Source organism: Phalacrocorax carbo, chromosome 3, assembly GCF_963921805.1.
Source record: "Phalacrocorax carbo chromosome 3, bPhaCar2.1, whole genome shotgun sequence".
In the NCBI taxonomy this organism is placed as follows: domain Eukaryota; kingdom Metazoa; phylum Chordata; class Aves; order Suliformes; family Phalacrocoracidae; genus Phalacrocorax; species Phalacrocorax carbo.
This window is the reverse complement of record NC_087515.1, coordinates 83088381-83115854: the sequence shown is the minus strand read 5'-3', so window position 1 is coordinate 83115854 and position 27474 is coordinate 83088381. Positions and strand designations below refer to the sequence as shown.

The 27474-nt window shown below is 36.3% G+C and overlaps 1 protein-coding gene across 3 annotated transcripts in view; it reads right to left on the bottom strand.

Moving 5' to 3' along the window:
- Positions 1 to 27474, bottom strand: part of ASCC3 (activating signal cointegrator 1 complex subunit 3) — a 288816-nt gene that overhangs the window by 113146 nt on the left and 148196 nt on the right. For all 3 annotated transcript variants that reach the window (XM_064447556.1, XM_064447557.1, XM_064447558.1), the window contains one exon: positions 24632 to 24766. In XM_064447556.1, the coding sequence (XP_064303626.1) occupies positions 24632 to 24766 (135 nt within the window). The remainder of the gene's footprint in view (positions 1 to 24631; positions 24767 to 27474) is intronic.

The following is a 27474-nucleotide window of genomic DNA, read 5'->3' as shown; positions in this document are numbered from 1 at the left end:
ACATGCAAGGGTAGCATTGCAACACCAAGGATGAATTCGTACCAGTTTCAGCTGGAATACTGACATCTTCCGGAGACCTAGCTAAACCTTTTCTTGCTGTGCTCAGCTGTGCAAATATTTCAATATTTCTGCTTCAACAGGGAACTGATACTGTATGGTTTTTATAAAAATATTTGTTATATTTGAGAACACCTCCTTTGCTTTGTAATACTCAAAACTGCAACTCTGCTGAGCCATGACAATACTGGATGCATTTTTACTCTCAGACAATGAAAGCAGAAAGCGTTTTCAAGATCTTTCCAATACAACTGCAGTTTACTTATTGCATATCATCATAATTCTTAGTGTAACCCCTCCTCAAAGGCTATACTGAGACATCATTAACCCTGCAAGAAAAAAATCCATTTGTGAACATTAAGCCTATTTCTCATTTCATAATTAAACCGTAACAGTCCACTACAACTTCACAGCTATGCAAAGTGACAGATTGAGGATTCTTCAGAAGAATGGAATTCCTCTTACAAGTTTTATAGGTAATTGGAAATGTGCAGTACGAATTAACAGTCTATAGGGTTTTCAAACAGTTTTAGACTGGCATCCTGTATGTAGGACCATGAAAAGCTGAAATTTGCCTTAAAACAGGAAAATAATTCTTTCCTTTTGGAGAGATGAACCCTAGGTATTAAATGACAATTGATTTCGTATTGTGGCTTGGTTTCTTCATTGTTCTAGCTTCTGCCCTACAGCATGGAAGAAATAAAAATAAAAATACTAAGCAGACATGATAAATAAAAAAGCAAGTCAATAAAATAAAAGTGGTACAAAATCCTGAACTAAAAAAGGTCAAAATGGTACTCAGCACTCCAAGTAACTTGAACTATGTAACCTGAACCTTAACAAGAAAAAAAAAAGACAAACTAGAACATCAGACCATCTGCAGCACAATAAGTTTTTTCAGATACCTGTGTAATATGAAGACCCATAAGAAAATTAATAATGTAATTACAATCACATAAAGTTTTTTTTTTTAAAATTTGTGTACTGATACTATTAAACAAGTCTCAGAACTAAAGACCTTTTATTCCTCCTGTGTCTTTGCTATTTTGAGAGAATTTTGAGGATTCCTTAGTAACACGTTGTAGTTCAGTGTTGCCAAATGTTAAATCTCACAAGACAAGCATTTTGGAGAAATCTCCAAAGGATAAGAAAAATTATAGATGTTTATGTATTTTCATATTGCAATGTTCATATACTATAATCTGATTAACTGTAATAAGTGATAATGATTAATTTTATCTGATAAAGTACTAACAGGAAAAAAAAAACTCTTAAGAAACCAATAGACCTTTAAGTGGAGGGACCAATGAAATGTGGTTTCCTATGAATTTTATGTTCCTTTTGCCCCTTTCCCAACTCAAATGCATGCCCCATCAGATTTCCATAACCTCGACTCTCCCAGAATTGTCTCCTTGCCTTGCTGTTTCATAAATTTTTCAACTGTACCTTCAGGACAAAAAAACCCCAAACAACTTAGAAATTACATCTGTAAGACTTACACTGATTATCACATCACCATGCGATTATTACCAACACTTTTGACAACTGTGTTGTCTTTTTTGTTAGTTTTATTCCAAATTACTAGCAGGCTGCTCTCTGAAGTTCTGCAAACTCAGTGCAGAACTGAAACCTGTGGACTGTTAAAACATTTTTCAAAGTCAGTTTCAAAGGTAACATGATGTCCTTACACACCTAGAAGGGCACATAAGTAGCACCTAATAAGTAATGAAACAAGATTTATATTAATATGCTCTTTTGGCCAACAGACTTGGGAATTTAGAGACAGATTGTCATTTAAATTGAGGCAACTATTAGGCTTGCTGCCAGAGGAAACCAGCTGATGCAAGAAAGGACCACTGTGCAGTCGCCTCCATAGAGCTCAATTTTACAGCCAGATCCTGTTCAAGTGTAGGATATTTTCCCACAGACCTCTGCTAAATTATGAGATGCCTTGTAGTTTTAAACTCTATCTACTGAAAAAAAAAAAAAAGGGTTTTATTACCCCCTTCTTTAAAAAAAAAACCAAACAACCAAAACCAACCTCAAATCCAGCCTTTATAGTCCTAATATTTGATGTCACTTACTAACATGTTTCATACTTCATGAAGTCTGCAAGATAATTGCTTTATAAAGTTTAAAAATCACAGCGAGGAAGATAACTGTGTAAAATTAAATTTGGCTTTGAAAGACTGTTTTCTACATCTACAGTTCTTTAAGCATGTACCTAGCACACATACCTCCTCTCCAAGGCTGATATTTTGAGCAAAGGTTGACTTATTTCTTGTGCAAGTAATTTTCATCACGTATTTACAGAGATTTGAAGCGAAACTATTGCACTGATGTTAATTCATTGATCTGCTTTGTCTGAGGTTTGTAAACTAGATGAGAAATCCTCTGTCAAAACTGAGGTGTTCGCTATTGTTAAGATATTGTAATTCACAAGCCATTATTTTAAAGCAGGCTAAATAATTTCTTCAGCAAACTAGCTTTAAATGTTTTGCCCACAGATAGATCTCAGGGGAAATTTAAGAAAATATCTCACATATCAAACATACCATGGAGACTAAATTACCTGGTATGGGAAGAAGTAAGGAGATCGTTACTTTCTCACTTAATGCAGCCCATAACAGCACAAAACAGGTGAGAGGAGAGCTACTGTGCTGCTTCCACAGTCCTTCTCCAACCCTGATTAATCTCCATTTTCAGACTCTGTTTACTTATCATGCATACATTAGTGCTAATGACTGTTCAAGTGTTAGATGCCATAATGTGAGCTTCATTTTCTTTAATCTTTTAATTATATTGAGTCTTTCTTCTATACAATTAATAGTCATATCTTTCAAATCATTATATCCTTCATGCATTTCCTCTCCTTAAAAAATGATTTTTGTCTCACAGCTCTGCCTTCTTTTAAGAACAGCCTAATCTCCAAAGCCTTTGCAAAATTCTTTACCTAAAAATTGAACCCATATCTTTAATGCTGTATTTGTTGGGGTGTTAGGACTATAGGCAAAAAGCAAAGAGTAAACAATGCCAACACTTGCCTTAAAAGTAGTATGCCTATATAATTTACCACTTGAAGTAATAACATTTTAAAACTGAGTATCTTTATATTGTTTTAAATAACAAAAATAACTGAAGCTTGAATAAAAACATATATAGAAATAAAAAAGTTTTTTCCCTACTTTAAGACTGAAAGCTGATACTATCTATTTAAAATAGTTCTGTAACACTGCAATCACTTTCAAGACATATTAATAGCTTTCCTGTATAAAGAGACACTTTATCTTAACTGTACCGAACTGAACCACATACCATGGTTCAGTGCTACATCAAATATCACGTTTGCAGCGTTTCATAACACACACATACTGCAGGGTTATCACCAGGATATCAGTTTTCATTGGTGTCAAGATGGTAATATTGAATTGTGAATTAAAATCAGAATGAAATCAGGGGAGAACCTTTGACTCTCACAATCCATACAAGCTTTTAATTAGATTCAGTGTGACAGATATTTTAAAAACTTTTACTGTTTTGCAGGATTTTCTCATTATGCATTTTGAAAGCTAACATAAAATATGATACTTTGTATATAAAATTAATGTAAACAATGTAATGTATAAATAATAAATAAAAAAATATCTATTGCAAAGCAAACTTGTTATCGTATCATCACTCATCTTCAGAAATTGGTTTACACATCTAAGAATATTTCACTTTGCAAACTCCAATCTAATCATCTGAAGCTATACAACAAAATATTTCCTTCTGTTAATTTTGTATTTGGATTTCAGCTAATTTTTAAATTGACCTTTTGAGCTCCAAATACAGAATTGCCAATTATCTTATCGCAGAAATTTTACACAGAATGGAAACACAGAGGCTATGTTTACCTGTAACATTTGTGTTATCTCTACCATTCCCAGTAACTACTCGCTAGAGGAAAACCTACTGAGCCTGTTTTCTGCAATAATATCAGACACCCTTTCTGATCAGATTTATAGAAGCAGATTGATGACTTATAATTCTTGGCATAGCCTTTTCAATCTTGATATCAACCTAGAAAAGATTTCCTACTCTGTTTCTTTTTTGAGGAGGCATCACTTGAGATAACTAGATAGTTTCATCATGCTTGTTTAATCTGGAAGCTGCTAGCACTGAAGATAAGAGGGCCAGCTACTGCTGCCTGATGCAGAGAAATATCCCTAGAAAGTAACTGCCTGACCATTTGAGAAAGGCCACTTTGCCAGCAGCTTGATACGTCAGCGTTCAGTTTGAGATTAAAACACTGCAGATGCCTATATGCAGATCTGTGCAGCTGAAGTAGGAGTCTGAGCACCCTTCACAGTTGATGAGCACCAGACAGCAGGGCTTGTATGGCATTTCTGCTCCCTGACAGCCCTGTGCCTGCTCACGGTTGAGCTCAGGCATTCTCTTGGCTCCACTGCCTGAACTCCACCAACTACAACAGGAGCTCAGACACATCATACATTTGTAGCTACCAGGCGCAGTCTCCTAAAATTTGTGTGTTATAATCTTAGCCTGAAAAGCACTCCACTGTCACGTTTCAGATTTAGACTAATGAACAAGAATTATCCTGGAAAGTATTAAAGACAAAATAGACCCTCAAATAACTTTCCGTTGCAACAAATTTCTACTGTAACTGACTCAGGTGGCGTTGTCTCAACACTCCCAGATGGCACATATCAATAATAGCTCCTAATTATCACTCAATATTCCAAGTAAATTGGAATTTGCATTATCTGTGTTCACACTAATCCCTGCTTAGTCTGATACTGAATACCTCCTATCACAGGGAAACTGAAGAAACAATTCAAAAGTTAATGGCCCTATACACGAAAATTAATCAGATCGTCTTACGGTTTTAAATGCCTGAACACAACAGAACTAAAGAACATCATAGTAAAAATAGGAATGGCGACTTTACATCCTTTTTATTGGTGACAACGGCAATGTAATCAGGGAACATTGTTCATCATAAATTCCTTTCGTAATTGTTAGAAACCCCAAATGTAATTATGCACCTTCCCATAAAATGTTACATTCCCATAGCCCTTTCTTTGCCATGGACAAAATTATGCAATTCATTCAAAGAATCTGGCATCACTACACTCAATACAGGTCACAGTGCTACTTAAATGTATGACAAGGAACAGTTTTCTCCAATGTGACAAAGTTGATAAGAACATACTATAACTGAAATGTTCCCAAACTGTTGTTGTCAGATAAAGAATAGCATAAAATGCCTAGTTAATCTCAATTTTCCCTAACAAGAACAAAGGATAGCAGATGTTTAGTGATTTTTTTCTTACCTGTGCAAATTTCTACAGTTACTGATTTAATTTTCAGTTTGAGAGTCAAATTTGAGAGTTTTGTGTTTGATGGAGTAAGTTGCCTGTGAAACCCCAAAGTTGTTTGAGAGTCCTCAGAACAAATTCAGCCATAGAGGAAAAAAGGTTTCCACTAATATCAGAAGTAAGTATAAACGTTATGGGGAATCCCATCCCTAATACCTCAAAATCTCAAGAGAAAATGCTTGGTAGAGTAGTACTACTGCTTCAGCCTCCACCTTTACATGCTCCATATACTTTGTATTACAGAACAGAAAACAGAATTTAGAAAACCTAGATTGTTACTTTAGCTGATGACTTCCTGTAGTTACATCAGCCCCTTTATAGTTACAATAAATTTTGATAGGTCTCTGCTCCAGAAAAAGACACAAAGTCATAAAGCTATTTTGCAAAGCCGTGTCCAAGAGTAATCAATTCATCCTCATGCGTTTTCTCCAACTAATCCTAGTTCTGATGCTTGAAACTAATTTCACAAATGTATTTCATAAGAGTAAATACAAACCTGAAAGATACAAATATTGAATTGTTCTATTTACTATTAACTGTTATCCCAGTAACCAAAATAATTAGTAACAGACATAGAAAAATAAATGCTTAAAACAGTTAGACAGATTTTGTTAGATTCTGTTCAAGAATTTATATTTTTTAGCAACAGTGAACGTAGTCCATATTATATGACTATATATCACTTTGTACATATATATACAAGTATATTATACATTATACTTACTATACATGTAACTTATCTATCTAGTGTTTTATACTACCATCCACTAATGTATGCAAGAAAAGAAGAGGAAAGGAAGAAACAAGGGAATAAGAAAACATCTCAGAAATTTCATATGAATGTAAAGTACCCATCTTTCAGGTCAAGCAGATCTGCATTTCAGGCTAGATGTCTGGAAGTAGAACGTATCTATGTATTTATTTTTAATTCTCAATCTTCAAAATGCTCTGAAGTGAAAAAATGAACAACGGCCTTTCACCTACCATAAAATCAGCATGATATGTGTGCATTAAAAAGTATGACCACGAGGTGGCTCTCAATACTCAGCATTGAAAACTACAAATATGAAAATGAAATAAAAAGAATCTGAATTAGCTTTGTTTTCTTAAAATTATAAGTGATGTTTCACCTCGCTTATTCTTATAAACATTTATTTCAACATTAGACTAGTATTTTGAAGATATTTTAAATTTACTTTACTCTTCAACGTCATGAACCCTTATATAAAAACTCCAATGAGAAGTTTCCAGACTATCTGTAACAGCATCATTCTCCTGTAGTCATATATTCCCCCCAAAACCTGAGCCCTCTTGATAGTAGGAACTCATATATACACAACTGAAATAAATTATTTACTGTTTTCAACTATTCACCAACACTAGCTCTGTTTCATGATGAAATCTGCATGAAACTTCTACATAGAACATGAATTTGCATGTGGAGGGCTTCTTATGAATCTTGCTTTTTTCCAATATGCTCTAGCTATTCTAGCTGTATTCTTTATGTTCTTAACTATAAATTTATTTTTCCTTTTAGAGGTTTATTAATAGCTGTGGGTTTTATCGGCAACCTTCCACCCATTCCTGTAGTCATTTTAGTTTTGTAAGTATCTCTGTTTTCATTTAAGGTTTATTTTTCCCATAATAGTGGAAATCTGAAATTTAAAGAAACTGGACCATGTAGGAAAAATAATAAATAGGGCTATGATTGTCAAACCAGTAAAGAATTATTCCTTGAGTCTGAACCAATGAATTGTAGACCTGTACAGTACTCTGAAAGGATCATCATCCTGGATATATTTCTTAAACAAGAGATCTTGGTGGTTATTTCAAGGAATATGTTCCCTCACAGGAACAAAATCTAAGAATACCTGAAAATAACTATTACAGCTCTTTTAAAATTACACGCCCATGGAGCAAGAAACCAGATATGTTTTCAATGCTATGCTGCAGTACAAACACTTTTTTACTACGCTATAACTATTGAATCAAAGCCCAGAAATTAATTTCTGAGTGTAAGGGATCATTAAATGAATTATAAGTAATACTGGTGAACCTATACGAGTGTTTTTAACCCATGAACCACTGGGAAAAAAATCACATTTTCTTACTGCTTTCAGTTCCAGAATCTTGAGGAAAAGCCACATCTGCAAAAAGTTACACTGTGCTGTTTTCTCTGTGAAACACTATTTTGTGCTCTATTAAGTTGTGTCCTTAGGGCTTACTCCAAAGCCAACAGTCTCTTTCCCATTAGCCTCAATATGTTTTTCAATGACATCCTTCAACTGCAAACCAACTATGACTCTGTTCAATTATTCAGCAATCCTACAGTTTAAATGAAAACTTGGCAATACGATGCTAAAGGTTGTAAAATCTTTTCAGATTTCTGATTGTTGTCCTTGATAAACATACGTAGCACAATACTTGCAAAAAGTGATCTCTAGAATCAAAGACTTTGCATTGGAATTCTCCGTTTGATTACAAAATTCATGTATGTCAAAAGCCAGAGGCACCCTCACAGACAGAAAATAAGCTGTATTTTTCATCCTTGATGTAACAGCCTTTGATTTCTGAGCTAACTGCTTTTATTATTATTACAAAGGGTCTAGAAAGACTTTGGCAAAGCTTTTGATACTCTACATTCTGGAACCCAAAGGCTTTCCATCCACTACTAGGCTTTCAGCATTTTGTAAATAGTTCTCAATATTTTAGAACTTCCAAATTTACAAGCCAAGGTTGAACTAAGTTCCTGTGGATTTTGTCTATATTAAAAAAACAAAGCTAGAGAAAAATCCCTAGTCACCAATTACTGAACTAGAGATCATAACATTAAACATAGAAATAATGACGATTTTGCACACGGCAAATTCAAATTTCATCTCTTAATCAAAATGAATCATACAGCATCACCTATAGAAAATGACACATCCTCAGAGTAGTTAGCAGAAATCAACGTGGCTTCTTCAAAAATGCTGCTCAAGGTCATTATTCAAATAGATAACGTATTTTTAGAGAAGCTCTTACAAGTCCTTATTTGGAAAAAAAACTTTAATTCAAAAGAAAAACATATCAGAAACCTTAATCCTTTCAAGGTTGATGCATAAGGTTTCCAAAGTAGAGTTTGAATTTGCTAGTGAAAACTGGGCAGCAGCCAGTAAATATTGCCTCTCAGTGAACCAGAACCCTTTTGGTCACCAAGTACTTTGTTGGTGTGCAGAGTGGACTATCTCAGGCCTTGCTGAGTTCAGGCAACCTGCAGCTATATACGTAACATTTTTCTCCGGTAAAAACTATTAAGTTACACAGTTATATAACACCTCTATTTTTCTGATCTGAAGATATTTTTTGATTGTTAGGAGAAACTAAATATAAATGTTTTTACTTATCTTTACCTACACAAACTTTATTTTGGTCTTAGTCCTCTTGTATCTATTGGGAAACATGGACAATTGGCTAAGTTGTTTTTTTTGTGGGTTGTTTTTTTTTTTTTATAACCTTTGTTAAGCTTCATCAAAATCTTCCAGTACTTAGGGAAGTTGCTGGCCTATGTTCACATCTGTCTCAGCAATTCACATTTTTGCAATTTCTGCCTTCTGTCACTGAGAAGATTCACCAAAGAAGTTGTGCATAAATTTTTGAAAACACACATGTAGTTTTGCTATAGGGGTGATAAATAGCAAACCTTATGTACAGATAAATAGTTTCAGTAAAACTTCAAATACATTTCATTAGACATTTTTAAATGGCTGGGCAGATGTGCTGGTTTTGGCTGAGAAGGGGTTAATTCTCCTCACTGTGGGGGTCGGCTGCCTTTCCAGATTCCCGCGCTCTGCCGCGTGGCGGGGCGGGGGGGGGGGGGCTGGGAGGGGCGGGGCCACGGCGGGGGCGGCTGACCCCGACTGGCCAATGGCAGGTTCATTCCCTACCATCTGACACCATGGCCAGTATATGAAGGGGGGGCAGTTGGCGGCTCCGGAGCGGCGGGCGGCGAGCGGCTGCGTCGCGTGTGGGTTGTTTCGGCGGTTCGTTCCCCTCCCCCTTCCCCCGGGGCTTTGCGCCTCTCGTTGTTCTCCTTTACATTGCATTTCTGTTGTTGTTCCTTTTAATTTTAATTATTAAACTGTTCTTATCCCAACCCACGAGCGTTACCCTTCTGATTCCCTCCCCCATCTCCCGGTGGGGGAGTGAGCGGGCGACTGTGTGGGGCTGAGCTGCCGCTAAACCACGACAGCAGATCAGTTACCTGAGGGTGGGATACACAGAAGTTGTATTAGGATTTTGATTTCTGTTGCAAGGGGCACAAAACGTAAATGTGAAAAACTTAGTCATGAGGTACTAGGCGGGACAGAGGTACGGGGTACTCTGGCTGCACCAGCACTGTCAGAAACACGACAACTCCACTATAGGCTAATACCACTCTTCGTTACCTCTTTATTAAAAAGAACTATATATTTTATTAGAAGTAAAATGGATCAATGGCTGATTAACTGTTTGTTAGATAAAGCAAGATACCATAATGTTTACAATCATGCACGGTTTTTAATATATAATAATTTATAATCTATGAAAGTAATCTCAGTTTAAATTCCACTACTTTTGACTTAAGGAATGTAAATATCCAAAATCTTTGCTAGGATCTCCTAAATATTATTAATTATCAAAACAACAAAATATTCTTCAGCAAAGACAGGATGATGCTAGGAAGTTCTACTTGTCTAATTAGAACTGTTTTAAATGTGAACTATACCAAGAAAGAGAAATTCTAAGCCAAAAAACTTTCAAATATGAAAGTCTTGTATAAATTTTTTGGGAAAGTTTTCAGGCCATATGCACATCATCTGCAAATATGTCAAAACAGGATCTGTCCTGCTTGTCTATTGTTGTTTTTCTAGTTTTCCTTACAGGTTAGGAATGATTTCGCCCAACAAAAGTCTGAAGCTGAATAAAACCACTGCCTGAAATGCATTCCCATTCATCCCACATATTTGGTGTCCAAATGTTCTGGAAATATCACCTTCATTCTTAATATCCCATTCTAGAGAATGCATTAGAAGTGTTGACAGTATTCATCTCGAATGGCTGTTCCATTTGGAGTATGGTAAATACTAGGACATGGCACTTCTGGGTATTTAGAATTTCTTAAAATATTTAGTGCGTATATTATATATTGCTGTTGCTTGGAGAAGAAACAGATTCTGCTGGTTCCACAGCAGCTGGCAACGTAATAGCCATACGGGAGATCATAAGCCAAGTCTTGCTTCTTAGTCAAGTTGGTTGACCTAATAAGTAAAGTTAGTATTTGATAGGAAGGAAATATCCTAGGCAAAAACTTACTCCAGTGTCAGTGTTTTTCGGTAGGTCTTATCCCAGGTCTAAAAATGGATTAGTTTAAGACTTTGTTCTACCAAAAGCTTAACAATTTTATTGTAATTTCATGCAAATAAAATAGTAAATTCTAGAAGTTTACACTTTTTCCATTTTTAGCTGTATTGACTAAAATTAATTCTTTATCTACTTGTACTGATATTGTTCAAAGCCCTGTGTGGTGGGATGGGGATGGTGAACATTTAGTTTTTCTAGGAATTCATACTAAAGCATTGAATTCATAAGTGTCCTAATATTGCTGTCCTCCTATCTGCACTCTTCCAGCAGCTTCTCACAAGCCATACACTTCCAAATCTGCCTCCTGTTTTTTTAGCAATTTTATTTTCGTTTCATAATACGGAGTAAGCTCCATTTTTGTTACCTACCAGTTTTCACTATAGTTCATGAACAGTTTGTGTATATTCTAGCCTTGTCAAAAACATGATGCTGTTAGTCTAGTTCCCGCTAGCATAATACATAACTTTGAGCTCTAGTTCTGTCTTTTGGTCAAATGAGCCAAAAATTACTAACGTGGTACATGCACAAAGACGCATCCAAATACATATTTATATGATGCTCATTCAAAATCTCAGTACTGGGATGACAAGAATACTGTTTTTTAGCTTTTCATGCTTTCTGGAAACCTTCTGCAATCAGTCTCTGGTGTTTTTGATGTAACAATCTGCTAGCAAGAAAAGAAGTTTCTGAAATAATTAGGTTCTTCAAAAGAGATTTGGCAAATCTAGGCAAAAATATAATTTTACCGTGATAAAGGTGATATGCAATGGTACCTCTACTTCCTAAAGCATAGCTGTTTGTGGTTTTATACAATACGATACTTTTCCCCAGGACAATGATTTCTAGTAAGCAGGGACTCCTCTGAATCTTGGTTGACTTTTGAAATTCCAAGTTCAAAGGAGCTTAAGATAAATTCAAAACAACCTGAATATAAAACGAAACATTGTAGATATCAAAGCTTCCATATCTTCTGGCCCCCTACTACGGAGAAATGTTGATAATATAAAACATATATAGGGTACGCTAAAAACCAGAGACTGACTATACACGTAATACAACTTAAACCAGAAAAAGAAATATAAGGCAATAAATACTTGGCAGTTCCCTGGGGAAAAAACTGCTTCTAATTAGTCTTTTAGTTAGTTAAAATTCTTAAAAGTGTGCACTCATTTTACTCATTATTTCACAATTCATTTTAACTATATGCCCTTGCAAGCTTCAGTGCAAAAATACTCATGTCTGGTTCTGATATACTCTATGTATTGTGCAAATACACTAAAGGAATAGTTAAGGAAGCACAACTAAATTTGCCTAAATTACGGTATTTGGGGGAGTTGGAAGCGGAAAGTGGATGACAACTGAACCAGTGAGCATACATAGCTAAACAATTCCATTAAAACATAAACTAACCTGTCTTTTGAAAGTAAATGAATTTAAGAATATTAACTGAAGTGAAATTTAGTAGTTTTCTCCATCTGTTAAGAAAATAATGTTTTCTAAATGAAAAACTGAATCAAGTATCTAAATGTACCTTGGGGGAAAAAAAAAAGAGAAAAGATCTTATGTTTGCCACAGTCTGGCTTCAACAGGAAAAAAAATCTAATAGGTAAGTGAACATAATATTTCATGCAACAGGTAAATTTAATTGTACTTACTCTAATCATGTTTTTAAAGACACAGTGTGAGATAGTTTCCCATATTGCAGTGATGTTTTCTATCAATTAGGTGTTTATGAACACATATTTTTCAATTACGACAGGTCAAAACCTTCATTTTTAAAAAATCCACAGTCTAAAGATATCCTATAGATTTACTGCTTTACAACATAAATAAATACATTCACATGAATCCTCAGGGAGCAAAGGCAACACAGTCAGTTAATAGTGATATTCTGAAGGGAAAACATCAAGCAACCGTAGAAGAAAGCACATAGATTTATTCTGCAGGATAACACTGAACTACAGGTTTTGTTCTGGATTTTGTATCAGGAAAGGCACCTACAAAGGGTGTTCTGTGGTGGCTTGCATATTTAAAGCAATGGCCAACCATTTAAAAAAAACCCCTGTATCTCCTTCATTTACAACCCCAAAGAATAATAGTACTTTGAGAGTTTTGTAGTGATCCTTTGTAAGTCAACTGTGATGCTAGAGAAAAAACTGAAATTGAACACAATTCACTGGACCTTGGAAAATTTACTCTGTTTAGTTCCTGTAAAAGAAATTAAATACAGTTTCTAATAGAATGTCAATCACTGAACAGTATCAAGTCTGTCTGAGAATGATTACCATGAAATACGAAGTACAACTGATCATCAACAAGCAGTATTTGCTGTCAGTGCACAACGCAGAAAACCCACAAATTCTTATTAACTTTTCAATCATTACTCTTCATTACTAATAAGTACTGTAGCTACACTATTTCCTGACAAATGAACTCCTAAGTAGATAGGATCTCTTTAAATACTATTTTCCAGTCAGCATATGGTTTCCATACTAAGCTACTTAAATTGCATGTGACCAGAACCATTTGCCAGTATGGTTCGGTGAATCCTATAAAAAAAGGTGCCTGAAAAATATGATTATTGTCTACAGTATCACTGTGAACATATTGCAGAAGATTATGCATTGCAGCCAAGAACTAACTGGCACGTTTTCAAAAAGGAATGCAAGACCTAGGGGTCATTAGTAAATTAAGCACTTTTAAAATTTCTTGCCTGGAACAATCCCTAGGGCATGAAGGCAGCTGAAACCAGCTGAGCCAACCAAGCTCTTTGATGGAGGGCTGAAGAGGGGCTAGGGCAGAGAGCATCTATGCTGACTTTAATATTATCTTATAATTTCTTCTTGCTGGAGTGTTCACAAGTGACCAGATATTGCCAGCCTTTGAACCTGTTAAATGATGGAAAAAAATATGAAGAAAAGGGAGCTTTACCCTCTCAAGAAATTGTACGTATATTCAATGTATGCCTGAACTTCATTACACGTGGTGAAAGCAAGCTCTGGCAAAAATCAAAAGTGGGCAGTAGGCTGTGTGGCTGGAGCAGAAAGATTCTCCTGTTTCCCAAACTTGTTGATATGAAAACAATCGTACTGTTTTTTTGTTTTTCCCTCCCAAGCACCTTTGAAGTTTTCTTTTGAAATGTGTTTCTTTACTATCATCATAGCTATTCAATGCCAAAATGTACTTCATGTAACAATGAGATTTCAAGTTGAAATCATCTTACCCAGAGAAGCTATCTATTAATAACTACTGTGAAAAGATACAGCAAACCATTTCTTTTTGACCCGGATTACATGCTAAAACATTCTAGCAGCTAACTGAAGGAGATTTTCACAGTCAAAGGAAAAATGACTCTTGCATGGCTTTTCTCTCTGTCAGTGCCTCAGAATGAGGTTAAAACTGCAGGAAAGAGATCACAAATTCTCATTTAAGAAATAGCTAAGTATGCATTGGAAAATGGTTAAATATATTATACTTTTAATGCATTCACTTATTTATATTGAAATAGGTTAGTTTTACAGTAATATCAACATTTATGCCAATTTTAAGGAAAAAAAATACACATATGCTGCTACTGACTGTGCAAACTTCTGTGACTGCAAAATCAACCAAATAACCTGTTAGAGCTACTCATTACAGTAATTAATGTCATAGCCTGATATCAAGGAACCTCTGTTAGCCTAATATTGTTCCCAAATCCCAGAGAGAAAGAAGTTACAGTGTATTTTAATCAAAGACAAAAAAACCCCTTAGATTTAAATCAAATCAACAATTAAAACCATTCCTTTAAAAAATATAACTTCGATTTTCAGTTTCTATATTTACAAGCACAAATAAAGAAGACATTTTAAAAAATGTGCTCACCTTAAGATCTGAATTGACTGAATGCAAGTACTGCACTACCTTGCAGAAGGCTGCGATAGACTTCATTTAAGGAAAGAAGCTTAATCATATTATAAATATGACAACAGTTTCAAATGATCTTACTAAGCGCATTTAGTATTTAATAGGAAATTTTCTCAACAATGAAAGGGGATGCTACGGGCAACACATTATCCTACAGTTTATCAGAGCATTTCCATGGAGGATTAGTAAGACAAGGCATTAAATCTTACATTTACAGTGATGAAATCCATTACGGATTTTAACCCGAATAACTCCAAAATTGCTGAAAAGTTGTGTACAAAAGCGTAAAAGGTCTTTTTGTAGTTCCTTGAACAAAAACATCAGCACCCGTCAGCTGTATTTGCAACCTCAGATATGATTCTAGAAAAAAGTTTGCTAACCCCTTTTGCTTCTAGGAGTCCCATCACTAACAGTGCAGCTTCTGGAAGTTGAACAAATATTCATGAGGCAGCTTTCCAGTGATAAACAGGATAAAACTAAGCATCGTTGCATATCAAGTTGAAGCTCATGATAGATAAAACAGAATATATGATTAAGCCCATAGATTAGGGGAAAAGTAGTCCGTTTTATTTTTCACAGGGTAGAAGAAAACTGTTACTTGTTACCTCAGTGTTGTAACTATCAGAACTTGAGAGACAAGCCAACAAATCTGAAATCCTTCGATCAGAGGCTGATTTTCAGAAAGATAGTTGACAATAGAATTCAATGTATACCATATATTTTATGGTCAGGAAAGGCAAAAGCAAGAGAAATTTTTCACTGTTTCTGTCAACTTTTTATTTTGGTTTACAATAGCTAATGCTTAAGTTAACTCTAATGAACAGGAATACTGCTAAAAAACCCTGAGGGCAACATTTTTCTATTGTTCACAATATACTTCTCTGTAAATAGGCCTCTCCAAAACCTAAATCTCTAAATCCCTCTTAATATTAATTTCCACAGCTCAGGAGTCATTAGAAGAGTAGGATCATGCGATATAGAACACATTTTTCTTTAACGCATCAATTGTTAGGACCACATCATCTCCTGAATTTTGACGCTGACCTTTAAGCGGGACTTCTGAATGAAATATCCCATGAAAGAAATACAAAAAACTGAATTCCATTCTCTGAGAGATAATTAGCAAATATTTTTCAAAAGTAAAAAACTATAGTAATTATAAAACAAACAGGGAACCTAAATATATGTTTGACATTTAATATAGCCTAATGTATTTGAATACATATCCTCATTTTATTTTTATAGTTTTTTTTAATGGCATATCAAATATTAGATATGTTATTAGTAAAACAAAAACAAAATGAGGATTTGGTCTGAAATAATTAGATGTCAAACAAATGATTACACATTAAATATTTGATGAATATTCTCTAAAAATTAATTTCTAATAATTTAAAAACATTTGACAGATAATTAAGAGGATTAGTAAAATTGCTTTCAAATTTTAAAGGCCAGCAAAGACTACAATGCTTTTAACTATTCTATTTTTCAGTTCCTCTTGTGTGTTCAAGCAGCCTTCACTTACACTTGCTGTGCCCAGACTAGAACATGCATGATTTGGGCATTACTTATTCTTCTAGTCTTACACTGGATTTCAGATGTTTCTAAACATCTTCCTCATCCATTACAGTGACCGCTGTATACAGAATACAAAATAAGGATTGTATTACATTACCAAGACTATTCTCTGCCAGGTATTGCTAAATTTCACGTCAAATGAAATGGCACGACTGAATGGCCTGCAGTCTGATAATTTTGGGAACTGTGCCAATAAGCATCCTTTTATACAAGATAGCTCTTGTCAGACAAACATGATATTATCATTATGAAGCTTAAATTAATCACTCTGCATTGCACAGTGTTGATATAATACAGTTAGATTTCTGTCAAAGATTTCATTTATATGGTATGGCACTGGGAATTTAATACTAGATAAACTGAATTTCACTTATTAGGGAGATTAAAATTCAGCAATGATGATCAAAGAAATTAATTGCATATGGAAACTTTGACTTGACAGAATGTCTAATGAGGCTTTTCAGAGATCCAATTTGACCTATGGATATTTCATATTTGTAGTGGTGACCAAAAATTTAAAATGTGATCATGCTGATTAAAGGTACCGTTTAGAAACCAGAAGCGCTCTGAAGGAATGGTACATCCTTGCAAGGATGGGTCAGTTCCACAGTGCCACTTGCCTCACCTACAGGTTGAGCTTTGAGATATCTGGGAACAAAGAAACTAGGTTGTGCTTTGAGAATGGATTTTAAACAGGACCCTGAAAAGCTCTTACAAGTCATGTGTTTTATCATGTTAATACTCAGTTTATTGCATAAGGTGTATCTGATTTATAGTCTGAGGCATAAGAACTGCTGTGCCGAGTCAGATTGAAAGTCTGTCTAGAGCAATAGTCTCTCTGAACAGCAAATGCTTAAGGAACAGTATGTATCAATGCTCTTCCCAGTTCACTCTCCTGGCCACCAGAAATTTACCATTAAGAGACTTACTGAGTAGCTTGACTTATCCCTAATAACAAAGTGCTATTATTTAAATCAATAAGAACTTTCACAGTGGAAAAAATTAGTGAAGAGAACCAGCATGAGATCTTAAGTCTAAAGCAGTATGCAGGTCAGTTCAGACATGAAGAATGACACATATCAAGGTTATATACATGTTAGAAATTGTTGTTGGAGCTCAAACAGAAATTCAGGGCTTGCTCATTTCTCTGCATCACATTATAAACATTCCACAACAGCTGGTCCTTCTTGTCCACAAAAACTATAAATCCATTAGTGTGTCTCTGCAGCGTTTCCATAGCTTGAGCTGTTCTGTTCAGAACCACACTTGGCTGCAATGACAATTTTTTTTTCTGATAGTTTTAATGGCAGAAAACTGAACAGTTTTAATTCCTAGTGACAGTCACTTATGCCTATATACGTAGGCTCTGTCTGTACACACATGTGGTACTGAAGATCTTGCTTGAGCCAGTAAGAGAATCCAGTATTAGAATTACCAGTGGAGGAGAAAATTCCTACATTTTCAGGTTACCTGAATGCAGATGCATATTGCACATGCTTCAGATAGTGTTAGGTGTTCAATTACAGGATGGGTTCAATTACTGGAGGGGGAGCAGAAAGTTAAGGGAAAAAAAAAATCGTTATATCCAGCTTGACTTCACTGTGCCTTGTGTCTTTATCTGTTACACTCTGAAACGTTTAGAAATTTTAGTACAGAAAATTCCTACAACAAAATGTGATTATAAAACCCTTTGGTAGGCTGCATGTACATTACTGCTGTTACTACAGTCACTTCTGTTAGAAACATTTACTCCTAAGAAAGAAAAAGAAAATTTAGACTGAACAACTAACCTCTACACACTCTGATCTCTGAAATCTTTGGTGTACTCATCGGTCTTAATATGTTAGCCTTAATCACTCAGCAAAATGTTGCTAGCATATTACTCATTTGATGATTATTGATGATTGTTAATGCAGAGTTGCTGCCTTGGCAGAGTATATATCTTATTTGATTAGTATCCTTATTGTCATAACTGTATATAAATAAAAACACATCTCAAAGATATACGCTGTGACATAATATTTTCAATACATGGTGTGCATTTTTATTTTAAACAGCAACAAGTTTCCTATGAACAGAGAACATGTATTAGATTTCCTTTATATATTAAAAATTCCTTTTGTAGATAATATTTATCAGGTAACAGACACAGAACCAATGAAATATCTAGTTTTTATGGTAAGTAAAATTAAAATAATCTAACCTTATTTGTTGAATGGATCCTGAAAGACCGCAAATGGAAGCATGTACGGAAGAGTTAGTGGTGATGTTTTGCCACAGACCTCAGTGTGACTAGGCCTTCACTCTATTTTCATTATTCATATTACTGATTTATTTATGTGTGTCAATGAAGAAGCCCTTAAGTACACTGGACTATATAATTTGTATAGTAACAAAAATAATATTTTCCTCCATGATCTAGGTCATATTTACATGAATAAGAAGTAAAAGAATATGAATTTGCATCAATGTAAAATGCGCATGTCACATGTACTGATCACTGGAAGAATTTAATGAATTATCATGTCTCGTGATAATCATTGTAAGGCTCAGGGCAGCCACAAGAACATTACGCAAACTCTGCTGGAGAACGCAGTCATCCCTCATTCATTGCTATGGTCTTCACGCCTCTTCCTTCTTATCAGTCCCTGGTTATAAATTTGTTCTGTTATTAAGTGTCATACTTCTTGGTCTTGCTTTCCACGACAATCATCACCAGCTTTGTTTGTAACTGCATTTGGCCTCATCTTTCACACTATTCCTAAGTACTAATTCTTAAGAACTTTTCAAATTCTATCGGGAAAGATGCCATAATTTTTCCCATCACACCTTCATGCTCCAAGTTCCTTCGTAAGATCTAAGAACACTTGGAAGCATTTATACCATTCAAGTCATACTGAACTTGTTTCTACAGCTTTTCCTGAAAAAGGATGATGCTTACACTTTCATGTTAAAAGAAGAGAGTGGTTTTCCCACATAAGAGTTCAAATTCCCGTGGGAATTTCCTTAGAATAACAAGTACATTTCACATGAATGTATATAGTGACAATATTTTACTCATATTTTTTATTAATAGCATTTAAAGCTAAGCTTACAACCTAAATATTCATTTTCATTACCTCTTTCCCCGTTTCTTTCCCACTTCCTGCATCATGATGGTAAGTCATCGCTGCTTTCAGTGAAGGTGAACTCCTCCCTTTTTAAGCCATTTCTTTAGTGTAAAAGCAGAGATTCTTTTACTTCACGGATGCTTTCCAGAGAATTCTACTATGCAATTCTCTGAATAAGCCAAAGACTGCTCTCCACAGCAGTTAGGACTGTTAGGACCACAGTCCTAACTCTCACTGCTAACCATCAGAGTCTTCCTCTGAATACTGAGCTTAATCACTGCAACCAAACTTGCCATTCCTGGCAACAGCTGCCTCCAGTTCCTCCCTGCTTGAGCAGCAAGCCAAGTACAGGCCTGGCTGGATTCAAAAGCTGTCTCTAAATGCAGCCTGTGAAACTCATGATTGCCTGAATAATGCAGAAGACAGAATCATAGAATTGTTTAGGTTGGAAAAGACATTTAAGATCATTGAGTCCAACCATTAACTTAACACTGCCAAGCCCACCACTAAACCATGTCCCTAAGCACCAAATCAACACATCTTTTAAATACTTCCAGGCATAGAGACTCAACCATTTCCCTGGGCAGCCTGTTCCAACATTTGATAACCACCTTCTTGAGAAGAAACTTTTCCCAATATCCAATCTAAACCTCCCCTGGCAACCTGAGGCCACTTCCTCTTGTCCTCTTGCTAGTTACTTGGGAGAAGAAACCAACACCCACCTCACTACAACCTCCTTTCAGGTAGTTGTAGAGAAAGCAATAAGGTCTCCCCTCAGCCTCCTCTTCTCCAGGCTAAACAAGCCCAGCTCCCTCATAAGACTTGTTCTCCAGAGCCTTCACCAGCTTCGTTGCCCTTCTTTGGACACGGTCCAGCAACTCGATCTCCCTCCTATAGTGAGGGACCCAAAACTAAACACAGTATTCAAGGTGCGGCTTCGCCAGTGCCAAGCACAGGGGCATGATCACTTTCCCACTCCTGTTGGCCACACCATTTCTGATACAAGCCAGGATGCTGTTGGCCTTCTTGGCCACACTACCAGCTAATGTTCAGCTGGCTGTCAACTGACACCCCCAGATCCTTTTGCTCAGGCAGCTCTCCAGCCACTCTTCCCGAAGCTGTTAGGATTGCATGGAGTTGCCGTGACCCAAGAGCAGGACCTGGCACTGAACCTTGCTGAATCTCATACAAGTGTCCTTAGCCCATCGATCCAGCCTGTCCAGACCCCTCCATAGAGCCTTCCTTCCCTCAAGCAGATCAACACTCCCACCCATCTTGGTGTCGGCTGCAAACTTACTGAGGAGGCACGTGATCCCCTTGTCCAGATCACTGATAAAGATATTAATCAGAACCAGCCCCAATACCAAGCCTCGGGGAACACCACTTATGACTGCCTGCCAACTAGATTTAACACCATTCACCACAACTCTCTGGGCTTGGCCATCCAGCCAGATTTTTACCTAGCAAAGAGTATGCCTGACCAAGCATGATCAGCCAGTTTCTCCAGGAGAATGCTGTGGGAAATAGTGTCAAACACTTCATTAAACCCAGGTAGGCAACATCCACAGCCTTTCCCTCATCCACTAAGCAGGTCACCTTCTTTTAGAAGGAGATCAGGTTAGTCAAGCAGGATCTGCCTTTCAGGAAGCCATGCTGACTGGGCCTGATCCCCTGGTTGTCATGTACCTGCCATGTGATGGTACTCAAGATGATATGCTCCATAACCTTCCCCAGCACTGAGGTCAGACTGACAGGCCTGCAGTTTCCCAGATCCTTCTTCCGGCCTTGTAGATGGATGTCACATTTGTTAACTTCCAGTCACAACTGGGACCTCCCCAGTTAGCCAGGACTGCTGATAGACGACTGAAAGTGGCTTGATGAGCACTTCCGCCAGTTACCTCAGTACCCCTGGGGAGATCCCATCTGGCCCCATAGACTTGTGTGTGTCTAAGTGGTGTAGCAGGTCGCTAATCATTTCTCCTTGGATTATGGGGGCTTCATTCTGCTCCCTGTCCCTGTCTTCCAGCTCAGGGGTCTAGGTACCCTGAGAAAAACTGGTCTTACTATTAAAGACTGAGGCAAAGAAGGCATTCAGTACCTTGGCCTTTTCCTCATCTGTAGGGGAACAGACAGGGATCGGCGACCAGAAGATCACGGGATGTGACGGAAAGATAGACTCCTCCCCATAGGAGTGGCAGGAACAGGAAGCGCAAGAGCTATATAAGCGTGTGACGCAGTTAAATAAGCGGACATTTTGTATCCATCATATTCATGTCTGTGCATCACTGTCCCCAGGGTGGGTAGAGCCCTGTGTCCCGGAGATATGCGGCCCAAGATAAGTTCTCCCATAGAAACGTACAGCAACACTCATCCTTTGTCACTATGTTTCCTCCTGCATCCAATAAAGGATGGAGATTTTCCTTAGCCCTCCTTTTGTTGCTAATGTATTTATAGAAACATTTTTATTGTCTTTTACTGCAGTAGCTAGATTTAATTCTAGCTGGGCTTTGGCCCTTCTGATTTTCTCCCTGCATCCTTGCAATCCTCCTGAGTTGCCTGGTTCTTCTTCCAAAGGTCATAAACTCTCCTTTTTTTCCTGAGTTCCAGCCAAAGCTCTCTGTCAGCCAGGTTGATGTTCTCCCCTGCCGGCTTGTCTTTTGGCACTTGGGGACAGGCTGCTCCTGCATCTTTAAGATTTCTTTCTTGAAGGATGTCCAGCTGTCGTGGACTCCTTTGCCCTTCAGGACTGCCTCCCAAGGGACTCTGTACACCAGACTTCTAAACAGGCCAGCGTCTGCCCTCTGGAAGTCCAAGGCAGCAGTTCTGCTGACCCCCCTCCTTACATCTCTGAGTCGAAAACTATCATTTCATGATCACTATGCCCAAGACAGTCTTGAACCATCACATCACCCCCAAGTTCTCTGTTCACAAACAACAGGCCCAGCAGGATACCTCCCCTGGTAGGCTCGCTTATGAGCTGTGTCAGGAAGTTACCTTCCACACACTCCAGGAACCTCCTAGATGGTTGAAACCTCCTGTGAAAATGAAGCCCTGCCAGCACATCCAGTCACATCCACTACCTCTCCATGGACAGGTGGTCCATAACAACCTTCCTGTCTGTTCCTTCCTGCTCCGATCTTGAATCAGAGAGAAGCTGCACATGTCTGGTTTCAGTGTGGAGCTCTGCACAGCCAAAGCTCTAACTAACAGAGAGCACAACTCCCTCTCTCCCTCTCTTCCCTGTCTGTCCTTTCCAATATGGTACATAAGATGCTTTGCCTCAGAGATGTAATCTGCCTGCTATATCCACAAGTAACATTATATCACATTAAAACACATTCATATAACACATTACTTTCTGAAGCAGTCAGAAATGCTATAAACACAGTTGAATCTTCCTTTTGAGGTAGTGTAGACTAGTAGACCTTTTAAAATGCCTTTTACAGCACTATGACTCTAGGATTTCCTGCTCAAGATGAAGAGCATCCAGGCAGGAGGCTAGCCAAAACTAGCATACCCTAACAGGGCAAATTCTGTCAACCAACAGTTCACTCCGTGATGGAAAAGGGTTGCTGTGAAGAGACAGCTGACTGAATGCATTATTTTGGCAGGTAGCATATGATGAAAAGATGATAAGAGAACTCCTTTAAGGAACAGACAACGAGTATTAAAAAAATACCCTGATTTCAAATGTGTTTTTAAAAAAAAAAAATCAAAAGAAAATCTCTCCTTACCAGTACCACAAATGTGATATTGCTTAAAGTAAGAGACACTGACAAGTTCAGAAAAAAAGCAGCCAACACTGTTACATGTTTCATATTATTCTGTTTAAAGACTTCTTGTCATAATGTCTACTAATTACATTAAAAAATTGAAATAAAAGATTCAGGCATTTCCAGTGGAGAATAATAATCTTTCATACAATGACTACACTTGTTGTGACAGTTTTTAAATGTTTCAGGGAATTCCCAGTGGAATTTATTGAGCATCAATTAACCAATTAATTTAGTGGAATTTTCTTGGAATCTTTCAGTTATTTTAATTATTTGTTTACCTTCCTAAGATTCTGAGGTAGTACATTGAGAACTATAGTCACTGACTGTATTATAGTATGTGAGTGGTTCTTCACAATACCACTCATGCTTCTTCAATTACATTTTGTAACATACAAGTCCCTAAACCTTCTGGGCAAAAAAACCATTTTTGCTATCACAGCAATGCAGGAAGTAGTGAAAAGGATCAAAGATTCCCATGAAATAGAGAATTCATTTGCTTTTGATTACAATGAAGGCCAGTTGCTTTATTACAAAAGTTAGTAAACTTCCGTAAGTATCTTCTAAAGCAAAGTCAGCTTTTCTACAATCCTTCACACAGGTCAACATTTGGCACTAAAATCCTCAACCAATTCAAAATTTGATTTAGAACAGATGCTGGGATACATAACAAATGTTTGTGTGATGGGGTGGGGACGCGGGGGACAGAAGAAAGAGCAGGGAAATTTGCTGCCTTACCGAGTATCCCCTAGATTTCAGTGTGATGCATAAATACCCTTAGAAAAACCAAGTTATTTCAGATATGTTTTTGATAAATAACCCCCTCTCCAATGCTACGAGGGACTTAAGAAATTGACTTCAGATATATAAATGAACATAAAGCTAATAACTTTACTAATTTAATGAGAAATATAAATTATTAATCCTCATCTATCTCACATATGAGGCATTCATTTAGGTCCAGTGCAGCACTGCAGGATTCCAAGCATGTACCAAATAGCTTTGAGTCTATGAAGGTAGTTTTGGGGTCTATCTATGCCACACGGTTCTTTAATTCTTCCCCAGAAACATTAAAAAGATACAGAGAAAGCTCATCAGGGACTCTCAGATTTCAAGGATTTCATATCTATCTTTCAAAAGTGAACTCCACCCGATAAAGCATGCCCTGTTAGATTTTATCCATATTGACCTCTAAGTACAAGCTGCATATGACACAACCTATTATCAGCTTTTGTTTAAAAAACTAAAAGTAACGGCACTTTCTCTTCCTTCACCATTAATCTTTCCTCTCCTCTATTTAATTGAGCAATTCCATACTTGCCTTCAGGGAAAAATCTATCTTTGCAGAAGCTCAAAAATGCTTCATCTATTCCCATCTTGGACTGTCTCGTAAAAACATCAATTCTATGACTGTAAAGACTACCAACATAAATTATTCACTTACCTGTTTTTCAGCTTGTCCATAATCTGATCCTTGGGGTGACAAAAAGTGACAAATATGACCATTGTTTTTTGCTTTTTCTCGAAGACCCATAGCAGTTCGTACTGTGGCATTTCTAGCGTGAACAAACACCATCACCTTAAGATAGAAACAAACAGGGCTGATGAGAAATAATAAAAGCCTTAATCAAATAATGAAAACACTTTAATTATGAAATATTCCCTATAGGAACAAAAAACCCTAGTTAACACATGACATACTGATGAAAACTAATGCTGCTTTAGGAAAATTAAAGGGTGATCCTGCCTGTATTCTATTCAATATTTTCAGAGACCTTTTGAGAAGGTTCTCTTTTTTAATTCTTTAGTCGAACAATTGTTGGCAATAAATAGTTCATTTTCACAAAGTAGAGAGATTACCATTGATGAAAAGATTTGTGTTATTTGACACATCCTAAGTGATCTGGAAAGCAAAGAGTGAGGTGATAAGTTTCCTGATGGTATGACTTGACCATGTCAAGCTGAAACAAGAACTGACTATGGAGAACCTCTGCAGTCTCAAACCACTGGGCAAAGAGAAGAATGAAACTAAGCACCAACAAATGCAAAAAACATACAGGTGTATGAATTTTAAACTAACAGATATGATTTAGGGTTTTAAACCACATAGTATCACTCAGTAAGATACCTTAGAAACACTGCGGACATTTCCCCCAAAATATCAACTAAGAGTTGAGTGGTAATCAAAAATTATTTGTATTCCTGTCTGCAGTAGGCTTTGGAAATACAGCTGGGGATCATCCACCCAACCCCACTGTCACTTAATTGTACTTGTCATATAGGGTATCTGAACCAAGAGACAGTAATGAGATGTTAATACTTATCTCTTTATATATCAATATGAAGCAATCTAAACTGATATTAAATTAAAATTCACTGCAAGGCACATTTAAGATGAAATATGGTAGTGAGCCCCCCAATTGGTGTAGAAAGGGAAAAGTGATTAAATACCACTTAATTCCAGTGTAATAACAGTTCTGAAAATCTGTTAAGCACATACTGCTGCAGAAAGGTACACTATGAAAAACACTCTATACTGTCCCCTAAGCACCTTCCGTTTTCCAGGGTTTGCTTAAATTGACCCTATGTACTTGGTCAGACGACACTTCAGTTTGATCAAGTATGAAATTTCTGTGTTCTTAAAACTCACATATGGAAAAGTTTGAGTGCCTGGCTCTTGAGTGAATGGCAAACACTGTTTTGCAATTCCATCTAATTTTAATTAGAAGTGTAACCATGGAGTTATAGTTCTGTTTTAAGGTAGTTTCAGCTGAATTTTAAGATTGGTATGTCAAATTCCAGAGAATTGTGGGTTTAATTTTAGCCTTTTGGCAGCATCATCTTTGTATCAACTTGCAGTGTATAATTGAATTACTTTAAATGAAACACTGTTAACAAAGTAGTAGTATTTAGGGTATAATTAAACAAGTTATTGCCTCTGTTCTTAATTTGGAAATTCATAATGTAATTGTAAATGTATAATGCACATATAAATTTATATAAAAGACATAGTTGTGATTTTATATAAATTATAAATCTTTAATTAAAACCCAAGCAAATTAATTCAGCTGACAATACAGAGAAAAAAGTGAAATAATGTGTGCATAACTAGTTGCTTATTGGGAGCAATTACTCATTACCTGTTTTAGCTTCTTTGATACATCTTTCCATCATCAATTTAGTAACACTGTGACTCCAACAGTTAGTTTTCATCTGATTAGAAATATTCTTAGATACAATTCACAGCAACACAGCAATTTCCTCTAACTTGAAAACAACATATTGACAATATATTTTTTAAATTTCTCCAAAGAGTAAGTACACTGCATGCCTCTTCTGTCTTTATTAATTGCTTAAGGATTACTTGTCTATTTACCTTTTTGTGATTTTTTTTCCTACAGAAAGCCTGAATAAAAATACATAACTACTCAAAACAGCAGTTTCCTTTTATTAACAGATCCACTATGTCTTCTTCAGTGAATTCTCACTTATAAACTCTGTGAACAGGTTTGACTGAAAAACATCTTCACTTTTAAAATCAACTTGATTTTAAAGTTTACTAGCTTGTTTCCTTTTAAAATGGAGTCATATTAAAATTTGATTATTTGCTGAATAGGTTAAAAAATAACTGAAAATATCTAAATTCTGAAACTTGAGAAGCTGAGGAAATACAGTATCAGGAATTAAGGTGAAATAGGATTTTTTTTTAAATCCAGGAAATTTTGAAACTCCTGAGCTAGGAAATGTAAAAAAAAAAAAAAAGAGTCACATATGCACCAAGGTGTTTTATGATTTAACCACAAAATAGGTTTGTTTATTAGTTTTACACTGTAATTTAATCTTTTAGATGCTATTTTATTTCAGTCTAACATTAATTTTGAAATTGTCAAGTATATCTTAAACCTAAAATGGCAACTTTGAGAATGGTGTTTACACAGCATTAAGTTCAAACATATTAGACTAATACATTTTTTGCATGCTTTGACATAATATTGATAAATATCTTACTGGTTCTCCTGACCTTTTTAAAATTCCTAATCAAAGACCAAATGAAGCGTGATTTGACTGAATTTTTACAAGTGGCTGGGAGTTACATGGCTAGAAGGACAAATCTAGAAGAGCAGCTGCAAGCAGGAATGATTTCAAGTTTTGAAAGGAACTAATAAAAACAGCCAAATGGAATAGCAAGCAAATCTGCACACAAGTGTGATCTATATCCAATAAACCTCTTGATTAAGCAGGGTATAATTCTTTATGGCTTGTTTAAACAAGATACAGATAAAGAGT